The sequence below is a fragment of the Diabrotica virgifera genome, chromosome 7 (genome assembly GCF_917563875.1).
Source record: "Diabrotica virgifera virgifera chromosome 7, PGI_DIABVI_V3a".
Classification (NCBI taxonomy): domain Eukaryota; kingdom Metazoa; phylum Arthropoda; class Insecta; order Coleoptera; family Chrysomelidae; genus Diabrotica; species Diabrotica virgifera.
Genome location: NC_065449.1, coordinates 188164469 through 188177632, shown reverse-complemented (window position 1 = coordinate 188177632; position 13164 = coordinate 188164469). Strand labels below are relative to the sequence as shown.

The window sequence follows — 13164 nt, the reverse complement described above, 5'->3', positions numbered from 1 at the left end:
AACAACCAAAACACATAAAAAACATGAACCCAAAGACATTAAATAATAACTTTTATGCATTAAGTTCCCTTAATTTCCTAACTAGCGTGGTTATCGGGTTGAATTTGTATATCTGTGGTTTAAGTTTCATGTCGGCTATATATATTTTTATGCTTCATAAATTTATTTCTTTAATTTTGGACCTTGCTAGGGGGAATTTCCCTCCCCGTAGATCCGCCCCTGACTTGCTGTCATACTAATAGCTAAAGAATATACTGGACTGCTTTTAACTATAGAAACATAAACACTGACAGGCGGTACGTGATACCGCAAGAAAACTTTACGTCAATTTAGGCACGACGGGACCCTATAACTTAAATAGTAGAACCTAAAAGAAAACGTTTGAGTACTGTGCCGTCATTTTTCAGTGGCACATGCGTCTACAGTGGCGCATCAAACTTTCCACTTATGGACGGGATACATAAATTAAAAAATACCCTCCCTCATTACCAGAATTTAATTTTTTTCATTTTTTTAAGTTCTATGTGATTAAGACATAAGATTCATCGTAATTTTAACCCACCACACCCTTCTCCCTGCCCCCACCATCAAAAACTTTATTTTTCGATTTTATTTTTTTTGGTGGGATGCAATCAATTTTAAAATTTCAAAAAATTCACAAGCATAGTTAAGGCTTTTATAAAACACGTCTATTTTTTATAGACCTGTAGATTGAGTTTACATAACCTCAAAAAATTTTTAAATTTTTTTTTTTTTTGGAAAAAAGTATATAACTTTTTTTTTTTTTAAAGCTGCAGATCTAATTTTTTCTTAGTCTTGTGTATTTCATCAAACACTATATTTCTAATTTTTTTCAGATTTTTAATTTTTTTTAAAAAAACTCTTTTTTAAGGGGGTTTTGGGGGATTTGAACGTGTTTTTCTGATTTTTAAATATTCTAAAGGACTCAGTTACTTCAAGTTACATATAACCTATAAAAACGAAATTGATTTGATATATTATGAAGTCTATAAAATAGGGAAAATCCCCCAAAACCCCCCAAAAAACAATTTTTCGGATTTTTGAAGGTGGGGAGCCTTACGGAAAAATCTGAAAAAATTTAAAAATATAGTGTTTGATAAAACACACAAGATTAGGAAAAAATTAGACCTGCAGCTTTTCCTCAAAAGAAGTTATAAGTTATTTTTGAAAAAAAAAATCCTTTTAATTTTTTGAAATTTCACCTAAAGCGGCTCTTAGTCTAATAGTAAAACTGCAGCAGTTTTACAACAAAATATGTTTTCCACAAGGTATGACATATCGCACGTGAGTGGTTGAAAATTAACATAAATACGGACAAACACTAAAAAACAATTACACAATATTTGAATATTCATATTTGAGTAAGTTGCACTGACAAAATACAATGTATACAGGGTGTCCCGAAAAGATTGGTCATAAATTATACCACAAATTCTGGGGTCAAAAATAGGTTGATCGAACCTCACTTACCTATACACAATAGTGCACACAAAAAAAGTTACAGCCCTTTGATGTTACAAAATGAAAATCGATTTTTTCAATATGTATATCGAAAACTATTAGAAATTTTTTATTGAAAATGGATATGTGTCATTCTTATGGCAGCAAAATCTTAAAAAAAATTAAAGTGAAATTTGTGCACTCCATAAAAATTTTATGGGGGTTTTGTTCCTTTAAACCCCCCAAACTTTTGTGTACGTTCCAATTAAATTATAGTCCTCTCAGTACTTTTTAGATAAGCCAATGTTTATCGACATATTTTGAATATTTGTCGAATCCACCATATATTTGTATATGGTTAACGTACGCTTCTAGAGACCTGTTAAAAATCTGAAAATTTATTTATAATTTACATTTTTAGGTATATTTTGAAAAAGAAGGCCACATCTCGATAAAAGGTGACTTGTCAAAAAAAGACTAAGAGGCAAAAAAGTTTTAAAAATACTGTGCTTAACTAATGGTACCACAATAATAGTTTAATTGGAACGTACACAAACATTTGGGGGGCTTAAAGGAACAAAACCCCCATAAAATTTTTATGTAAATATATTAAAAAAGAAGCCGCATCTCGATAAAAACTGGCTTATCGAAAAAATATTAAGAGGCAGAAAAGTTTTAGAAACGTTGTGTTTAACTAATGGTGCCACAATAATGAATTAATTGGAATGTACACCAAAGTTTGGGGGGGGGGGGTTTAAGGAAACAAAACCCCCATAAAATTTTTATGGGGTGGACAAACAAATAATTTTATTTTAAGATGTTCCTGCTATAAGAATGATACATGTCCATTTTCAATAAAAAATCTCTAATAATTTTCGATATACATATTGAAAAAAATCGATTTTCATTTTGTAACTTCAAAAGGCTGTAACTTTTTTTATGAGCACCTTTGTACTAAGGTAAGTTAGGTTCAATCGAACTATTTTTGACCCCAGAATGTGTGGTATAATTTATGACCAATCTTTTCGGGACACCCTGTATAACTAAATGCAATGACGTATTGTTCTACACAGAGATTCAATTGTTTCTTAATTGATCTAACTTATTGTAACGTTATTCATAATTAAAAAGACATTGGTGAATTGGTGTCTTCAAAAAATGAAGAAAGTTTGATTAACAGTAAAATCTGCAGTCATTACTAGACAATCGTGTCTTTCAGTAAGATCTTCCGTCTTACCTTTATTTTATTTTTCCTTATTATGTGCTGTGATTTATTCTTTCATCATTTGGACCTTGGTAATAAAAAGTTTTTACTGACATTTTTCTCCTATAGATTTTAATTTAATCAATTTTCTCCAGCTGGTAGAGTTGGCAGAGCTGGTATTTAATAATCTCTTTGGTATTTTGGACACTCAATTAACAACTGGATGACGGTCAAAGGCGTTGTTCTGAAGCTATTTCCTTGTGGCATTTTTATAATTATTAACTATTTAGATGGGAAATAAGCCACAATTAAATTGAAAAAAATATTTTATTAACGTTTCGACGCCCAAATCGGGTGTCGTTGTCAAAATACAATATACTACTAGATTAAATAAAAATGTTGTTCTTTAGTAAAAAATTCTTCTAATAATTTATTTAACCTGACTCATTTATATCAGCAATTCAGACATATTTTATACATTTTAAAGTAGAAGACTTTAAACTGATATTGCCCATATTTACGAGTTGCGTTCCTGGGACGACTTTACTGAAAGATAGTTCATTCGATTACATGAAATCAACCCCAACCCAAGTTGGTTGTCTTTAAAAAGACAACCAAATGTTGTAAAATAAATAAAAACTTTATAAATAGAAAACAAGAATTAAGTTATAATCTTACGTTAAAGTAAATAATAAAACAGTAAATATAATAAATCAAATACTTATAGTAAAGAATATAAACAAATATGAAGTGTCATCACCGCAACTGTCAAATAAATGTTACCAATTTATGCCAAAATATCACCTTCGTTCGATTATAGTTACAGTGCATTCCGAACAAATATGCTTCATAAAAACGCTTTATAATCCATTTATACAAATTAAATGAAACATATTATTGTGTATTTCTTTAAGTTACGATTAATAGAAATCTTTAATATTATTTCTACGAGTATATAATAAAATATGTCTAGTGGCTGTAATGCCAGTGTACTCGGCAAAGCGATTCTAAAAAAGAACACACCTACCACCTAAATATTTCGTGTTGGTATCATGTGACGTCACGGGCTATGACGCGGATGACGTGCAACGGTAAGTAAATTAGATGAAGTATAGACAGTATTGATTCCATTGGAGTTTCCACTTCTCATGTAGCTTGGCTTTACTGGATTATCCTCGTCACTGAAAATGCTGTGTTTTGGCAACTGATCTAATTTTTCATTATGTTCAAGACCAATGTGAGCTTTTATCCACGTAAATACAATATTAAACTTCATAGTTGTTATATTAGATAACAGTATTTTTAATTTTTTATGTGGGTAGTTGACTAGAGAAAATCATAAGAGTTATAAACTGAATGTAGAATCAGTGGTATGTAAGTATTATTCTTAAATACATTCCGACAGTTACTCAACGCTATATTCTTATGAAATTGCATTTTAAATAGTAAGTTAATAATTATAAACAGCAAATTACTTTATTTATTAGCCTAGGTGAAAGTCTCCGTATCAACGTACGAACACTATTTGGATCATGTGCAAGTGTGTCAGATTTGTAAAAATCTTCAAAGAGGTCACTGTATGTATAATTTTATAACTATCGAGCATGCTATAATTATATCAAACAATCAAACACTGATTCCATACAGTTGCAAGAATCTGCGAACTTTTACAAATATTCTGACAAATGTTCTGCACAAAATTTGTGTTCTTAACATTGTTGTATGGAATGGAAAGTTATACACATAAACAACAACAGGAAAATGGGGTGCAGCCATTAGTACGATGATATTCAAAATTATATCTAATCTGTTAGAGGACAGCACTTGAAGCAGAAGAAGAATATCAATTAATCACATATATAACTTTTATGAGGTCTTTAGGCTATGTATTTACATTTACGTCTTTAGTTCGCTGCTTCAAAAATAAGGAGTTAATATCAGTCATTTGCTCTGTTCTGCATAAGTCAGGTCCAAAGCCATGCATCCTGATTTAGTTATTCAGGTTTTCAGCTAGAATATTCTAAGCTTCTATGAATTTTGCAGCTAATTTCTATCATATACAACTAGTTGAAAGCCTATAAGGTCTCTTCGTCTTCAGTTAGTACAGTATAAAAAGGATCCCCCAAACCAACGCGAAACTTTCGCAACCGCAACCTACGCCCTACGCGGAATCGCGGCGAATCGATAGGCACGGCGGATTATGAACGTGTTCAGACCACTTTGCGCGGAATCCGCAACGGTCGCGGCAGAACAGCGTTCCTTTCATGAAACGCTGCATGCACGGTTTTTTCCGCTACCGTTGTAGTTTCGCGTGTTTTAAAATGGTTGTTACAGAAAAACTCATTGAAATTGTTAAACAATATTCTATAATATATGATTTAACGGACGAAGATTATAAAAATATAAGAAAAAAGGATAAAGTCTGGAATAGTATAGGGTCAGAATTAGGAGAAAGTAAATTTCATTATATATTATAATATTATTATAAATTTGCGTACATAGAGATTACGCCCACTTAAAAATTTGGTCATTTTTGATGTCTTGTATTTCCTAAACCTGTTGGCCGATTTAAAAATATAATTTGTTCACATTTGTTTGGCGAATAGTCGCGTCGGCTTTCGCGTCAATATGGGGAACCCTTGTCCGCTACCGCTCCGCCTGCGAATGTTCCGCTACGGAAAATTCGCGTCGTAAAACTTTCGCGTCGGTTTGGGGGATCCTTAAAGTTACGGAATTTAAACGTGTTGGTACAAGCCTTGAAGACGATCCACATCAAAGACGTTCAAAAACAGCAACAACACCAGAAATTGTAGAAAAAATACAGGATATGGTATTGGAAAATCGTTGAGTGACTGAAAAAGATTCAGTAGAAGACCTAGGCATCTCATTGGGCAGTGTAAGCAATATTTTGACTGGATATTGGGCAATAACGAGACTTATGTCTATCACCATGAACCTGAATGAAAACAAGAGGCTAAAGAGTGGTGTGAACCTGATTCTTCGACTTAGAAACGAGTTCGTGTCCAGAAATCAGTTAAGAAGGTGTTAGCATTCGTTTTTGGGATGCGAGATGAATTTTGTTTGTGGATTACTTGCAAACTGGTAAAACAATAAATTCTGAATATTATTGTAACCTTTTAGACCAGCTGAAGGAAAAAATTCGCGAAATAGTTTTCAGAAAAAAAAATTTTTTTTCATCAGGACAGTGCACCGTGTCATATTATGAGCATTTTTACAATGGCTAAAATCCGTGAATTAAAATTCGAATTTCTCATCTTCATTTGATATCCTGTCTCTTCTGGTGAGGCCACAACTTCTTTTCCAAAATTCCATTTCGCCAGAGTGCTCCTTTGTTTTTTTTGTTTATGATCCAAATTTCTGATGCATATGTCATGCTACTTCGTCCCATTGTTGGTTTAATTTTTTTTCTTTGATGTTTTTATTCCAGATTGCACTATGGACTTGTCTTATACCTATATGAGATCTTGTTTGTCCCAACAGAAGAAGAGAAAAAATTGATTGGTGCGCTGTATTTTATTGAGTAAAATCGAACAATTTTAAGCCGAAAAGTGTAAGCTGCAGCGCCTCCATTTTGTGTGAAATAAATAAAATAAAAACGGTACACTCTAGCACAAAAGTGTATGTCTGCTTTTAGCTACCCTTCCATTTTTTATGTCTACTCGAATTCTGCGAGTGCCTCGTTCTTAAAATGTAGTTCGGCCGTTGTATTGGCCGTTCTAAAAACATCGACACCGAGACAATCAACTGTAACAATTTTTTCACACTCCGGTGTTTAGAATGTACCACAGTTCACTGCCTCTAACAATTCTGAGACACTTTCTACGAATTTAGATCTCAACATATATCGCGAATAATTGAATTTTGAAACGGTATTGATAGGAATAGTTTTCTCTGCATCTCCCGGAAGTTGTAGAAACTGATCTGTAAAATGAATTAATACTCCAGTCAATGACAGCAAAAATTGGTTCTACTTATCTCTAATTCGAAGTCTATCCTATGCCGATATATTACGCTTATTATTTTTTATGGATTAAAACCACCCCTTATTGCCAAAATTGAATAAAACTATAATAGTTGCAACGTAAATCAAAGTATTTTTTTGCCTTTAATAAACGTTGAATGAAGTTAAGTAACTTCTTGTAAATGTCTTTTTACACTTAGTGACATTATTGTCGGTTGGCTAATTTTACCTGATAATAAAATTTGGAAAAAATGTGATTTACTAATATCTTTAATTAATTTAATATCTAATTTAAATCAATTTTATATCAGTATTCTGGGTCAATGTTATTTTTCGTTTTTTCATATTCATCCCTCAAAAACAAGCTCTATCTTTATAAATTAAAAAACAATAATAAAAAATATATTTGGACATATTTATTTATCTCTATATTTACAGTGCATTGATCCTTTTTTGTCATTTATAATAAAATTATCTTTTTATAATTTTAAGAATATAAATTTAAAAATTTTCTTAAAGTATTGCAGAAAGAAAACGATTTATTTAATTAAATTCTGGTGGATGCGGGATTAAATATACTGCCCATTTTTTCTTAAAATTGATGAGTAATCAATCTTTTTTGCACAGTATCTCGCTTAGTTCGAATGCAATCGAGATTTAATAGTGCTTATTTTAAAGATCTTTTCAAGCACTATAAAAAGTGTTCTCAGCATTATACCCGTACTACAACCGATCATTTTTCTGTTATTTCTAATTGAATGCACCGATCGCAAAAACCGTCCGAAATGGTGTTATTTTTCAATGAAAATGGAAACATTTTAATCGCGAATAACTTAAAAAGTATTGAGTTCTAAAAAATATGGAATATTTTTTGCTTATAAAAGACTCCTGAGGTTATTTTGCCAAAAAATTTCTATCTCCGATAGGGATGGGAACCACCCCCCAAGATAAATGTATATTTTGTCGTAAGGTAGATCTTGTTTCTTAAGCTAGTTCCTACTTACTGTGAAAATATCAAGTAAATTGATGCACTAGGACGGAATTCGGAGCCAAATACCTAAATTTACATCCTGCTCCAAAAAATTAAATCACCAATAGCCAACACGTAAATTATTTCTCCAAAAATGACTCGAAAAATAAAATTTTTGAAATGATATTACCGAGAGAAGAGTTTCTCTGAAATGTAATGATTATAATCACGTATTGGCTTTGTTAATGTGGTCGTTATTAGACATATTATGGTTCTTCTCTTGTTTATTTCCGGCAAGTATCTATCCTTATTAGTTAATATATTGAAAGGCAAGATCTATCCTTATTAGTTAATATATTGGAAAGGCAAGACGGGTAGAAAGTCTGATAGATTGTTTTCAATTTCACGAAATTCATGTGCAAGAGCTCCCTAAAAGAATCATTACAAATAATATCGAAAAAACTGAAAGAACTGTATTTCAAACAGATGGGAAAGTGAATGTAATCTAGATCTCTGTAAATGAATGTTCGAAATCGAGTACTTGGGTTGTAGGTACCCTGATTAGGACTAATTGCTGTGATATCATCAAGCCATCCTAATTTTCGGCATAATTTTATCGTCTTTCTCATTACTGTTCAAAATTGGGTTTTGGCATAGAAATGCCTACGTATTCTATGAAATCAACATTTAACAAGGTGGGTTATCAACACTTTATCTCCTTTCTCCAAAAGTCCAATTTTATTGATCTCTAAACTGTTTTCCTTTCTAGGTTTTTCTTCGGTCCTTTTCTAAGTTTTTTTAGGTCGGTTTGTTCTGAACCCGGTTTGTTCCTTTCTTAACGTTGGTTCTACACTGTTTGTCAAGCAGTTGTTTATAATTATTATGTATTGCTGTTAATTTATTTATGGTGTTCAGAAGTGCAATTCCCCTCCAGCTTTCGCAATATCTTTTATCACCCTTTTTCGCAATCTTTATTATATTTATGTCTCATTCTTTGGGGAATTTTTTCTCTCTACTATTCTCTGTAAGAGTGATTTAATTAGCTTTGTTGCGGTTGAGCAAGCTTTTAACAACTCTGGTTGAATATTGGAAAGACTATTGCTATTTACACAGGCAATGTTTCTCTCTCTTCAATCCTGACCCCCCGGAGGGAGTGTAGTGGTCGACGTGATGTCGTGTATTGTCCGTCTCCAAAGAAATCTGTCTCTGGTCATTTCTTTTAACTCATGCATAGGTCTTTTGCACATTCCCGCAATTTGATCGATCCATCTTGTTGGGGATCTTCCTCGTGATCTTCGGCCTTCCACCTTTCCTTGTATAATGAGTATTTCCATGTTTTCTGTGTTTGTTCTCATAACATGTCCAAAGTATTTTAATTGTTGGAGGTGGACTTTACTGGAGAGTCGTTGGCTAACTTTTAGCTCTCTTAAAATTGAATTATTTGTTCTATGGTCGGTCCAAGGAATTTGTAGCATTCGTCCCAACAGAACATTTCAGTGGCGTCTATCTTTCTTCTTTCCGAATTTCTCAGGGTCCAAGATTCACATCCGTAGGTCAGTATTGGGAATATTAAGCAGTTGATCAACCTCATCTTTAACGCTCTTGAAATTTGACAGTCCTTCCATATTGTGATCATTTTTGCTGTGGCGACTCTTGCTAGATCACATCTACATTTTATTTCTTCCTGTAGTGACCCTGTGTTTGTGATTAATGATCCCAGATATGAGTATGAGCTCACAACCTCAAACCGATCAATTGTGGTTATGTGTGGATGATTGTTATGTAGTCTATCCACTATCATGATCTTTGTCTTTGATATGTTTAATTGCAGACCAAATATTTGACTTTCGTTTTCAACCAGTCGTATAAGATCAATCAGCTCTGCTTTTACAAGAAGGGCTGTGTCATCTGCGAAACGTAGGTTGTTTATTTTATGACCATTTATTGAGATGCCTTTTTCCCATCCTTCAAGTGCTCTTCTCATAATATGCTCTCCGTATATATTGAATAATTGTGGAGATAGTATACATCCCTGTCTGACACCCCGTTCTGGATGAAATTCATTTGAAAGTGTGTCAAGTACTTTAACTGATCCAGTAATCCAGGCAATGGTTTGGTGAACAGTTTTAATGCGAATTCGAATAACATTGACGTTGACAAATTGAGATTGCATATTTCTAACGTAACCAAAGCGTATTCAAGAATGGAAATTCGAATTGCAGATTATGTCTGTTCTCTAACTAAATTATTCGTAAATTGCTATCTGTGCTTGTATACTGTTGTGTGATTCAAGATATCGGCCATCTTTGAGACATGACAAGCTTCCTTCATATGATGCGATAAATCAGTTAATCAAGTCATAAGATTTAGCAACATTATAGTGATGACCTTCGTCACTAGTAGAATATCGAGATTAACTCCTCAAAATGTATAAGTGAATACAATTATTATGGTGTATTCCACGAATATACGACTGTTTTGGATTGTCGCGACAACGAATATTTTAGTGTGCAACATAAGAAGTACGAAAGTCTTTTGCTCTAATAATTACTCCAATAAACAACAATATAATTTGCAATTTACTTTCGTTCTTCATATTTTGCACGGTAAAATATTCGTTGTCGCGACAATCCAAGAGAGTCGTATATTCGTGGAATGGGGTATAAGTTTCAATTAATATTAAACATGTAGTTGGATTGTTGCGAAACTTTTATGAAATAGTTGTTCTATCAACTAGAAATACTCTCGAAATATTTACAGCTATATTAGATAGTTTATATACAATAATTAAAAGAGCATAACTAAGTTAACAGATCGTTTAATAATAAGACGATTTTCTGTTCTTTTTCAGTATTATTGCATTGCTAATCTGAGCTTTGTTTGTGAAGGTTCCTCTCATAGTGACAAAGAGGTGGATCCGAATACTCCAGAAAAACTACCCAGGACGCCGAGCGAAAGGAAGCGGAAACGGAAAGCGGAAGACAGCGGCGGAGGAGGTGTGGGTGGGCCGCCGTTAGCGAAAGGAGCCGTTCGAAGTCAACAGGCGGACAAGAAGATCAACGAATATTTCAATAAACATTCGGGTAACAGTCACAGCCCCATCAGGGCAACAGTGAAGAGTCCGTCACCTCAACAACCCTATGCAATGGTAAGATTGTTGTTTTACGTTACTTAACCACTTCTTTACACTATTATTATTTTAATTTTGTATTAACATTCCTCACACGTTTCCCAAAAATTCATCCATCTGTGCTTTTTCTACAGACGATTGGAGCTCTTCAAATTTCATCTCATTCTTTATATCAGATCCTTGTGGTATCTACGTCGTATCAATCCCTTGTAAGATCTATGTCTCTTCCTGCTAGTTCCAGGTAACTCTTCTTCTTCTTAGGGTACCTTCTCCATTACTGAAGGTTGGCTATAACTCTATAACTACAGCAAATTGCTGTCTATCTTGAGCTGTTCTTAGTATAGAATATATCTACTAATATAATCTGTACAATTTATAAGACTATACAAATCAAAGAAAATACCATTTACCATTTTATAAATGCAATAAACACAATTGATTTGTTTTTATGCCAAATTGCAAATAAAATGTGACAACTGTCAGATTTAACTAAAATGTCATGTCACTAAAATGTATATTATCACGGACTTACCTTTTTTTCTATCATTTGTGACGCACTGAAAAATGCTCATGAAAAGAAGCATACTAGCCTTTTAAGCCAGAGCGCACAAGTTCGATTTTCGCAACCAATTTCATTTTTAAAAATGGTAACGAGCCGTCCCCCACGTAAAGCCGTCGCGCGTCGGGCCACAAGGGCTATTAGTGTGCATCGGACACTAGTTACCTGAAACAAGGTTAAAGATGTAGTTGGCACCAGAACCGTCCGACTGGATCTCCCCGGCAAAAATGCCATAAGATATTATTATTGTTAAGGTAGGGGAGCAAAGTATGCTAAATGTGCAGTCACTCGAGCGCTTTGGGGACCTATTGGGTTGTGAAGAGTAGGTCCTAAAATCAAAAAAAGTTAAGTAAAGTTTTCCATATTAGTGGGACTTGTCCATTTTTGATTTAATTTTCCATTTCCAACAATCATTTTTTTAGATTATAGCGCCATCTATCCATAATTCGAAAAAATGTCTCGAATAACAGTTGCTTATTTTTACGTAAGGAATCCAAATCTGCAATAAAAAAATGGAGGCCCCCCATTTAAGATATTAAAGTAACCCCCGCCCCACCTCCGTGGGGGGTCGTATTTGGTGCCATTCGATAGATTTTTCAAAAATATTTAATAAGTGTGTTTTTTAGTTTTTCGATCTGTTGTTCATTTCGCGAAATATCGCGGGATTCGTATTTAAAATAGTAAATTTACCCCCCAGCCCTCTCCGTGTGAAGTCGTATTTGGTATCATTCGATAGATTTTTGAAAAATATTGAGTAAGTATTTTTTTGTTTTTCGATCTGTAATATATTCGCATTTTTTTTATGAAACTTTGGGACTCGCCCATTTCCTTACGCCCCGCTAAAATCGTCAGATTTTTGAAATATACACTATTTGGCATGTACTTAACTTACCTTAATCTGACGATTTCGAGTTTTTCGAAGGATAGATTTTTTTTTCGGCCCCCCCCTTAATGAACTCCCCTGCATTAAGAGCCAATATATGGTAGAGGTATATTTTCAGGGTACAAGGTTTCTCCCCATGTAATAATCTGACGCGCTCGAGCAACTGCAAAAATCCTCGCTTAAGCTCCCCTACCATTATGTGTCAAACGCAATTATACTGTCGTGATTTTTTATACAGTACAAAGTATTGTTACATCTCAATCATTCACAAGATTATACAAGTACTGGTTTACCACCTTTCATTGTATTAGTATTAGGATGTGTATTTTCTATCTGTGTAACCAAAATATCAAAGGTACCTACTATCTATTATTGTGTTACTCTTCTTCTTGTGGTGCCTATCCTTTCCCATTCCGCGAAGAACTTTGAATTGATCCGATCAACTCGTATTCTTATCTTGCATCACACCTCAAATGCCTTCAAGTTATTCGTAGATGTAGTTAGTCGGTGGCACGGCTTTTAAAATTGAATTTATCCTAATTATCGGTATTCTGGCCTTTTGTAGCGGTTATTTTGTCGCTACAGAATGGTCCCATCCTCTATTTACATTGATACCCAGATATTTTTAGCTCTCAACTTTTTCAATATGTTGTTCAACCACGTAAATTAACTACTACTTCCAGTATAGATACTACCATCAACAAATCCGTTTCGTCAATTTTTTTTCTAATGGATCCTTTCACCCATGTCTCATTTTTTGGCTGATTTGTTCGTCTGTTTTGATTTAATAAAGAGTTTGTCTTTCTGATTGCAATTTTTGGAAACCTTCATCACAAAACTTTCATCACGTATTCCAAAATGATCAAGGAAACTTGGACAATCGACAAACTTGGTATGTACAAAGGTGGGCGCCAATTGAATCATTCCCACACTACTATTTCGGGAAACCTTTGAACTTCTTGTACAATTGTCGAA

General features: G+C 33.6%; 1 protein-coding gene across 20 annotated transcripts in view; it reads left to right on the top strand.

Annotated features, from left to right (window-relative positions):
- The window catches only part of LOC114326009 (serine/threonine-protein kinase tousled-like 2), an 804614-nt gene that overhangs the window by 746852 nt on the left and 44598 nt on the right, over positions 1–13164 (top strand). For all 20 annotated transcript variants that reach the window (XM_050655809.1, XM_050655808.1, XM_050655815.1 and 17 more), the window contains one exon: positions 10506–10765. In XM_050655809.1, the coding sequence (XP_050511766.1) occupies positions 10506–10765 (260 nt within the window). The remainder of the gene's footprint in view (positions 1–10505; positions 10766–13164) is intronic.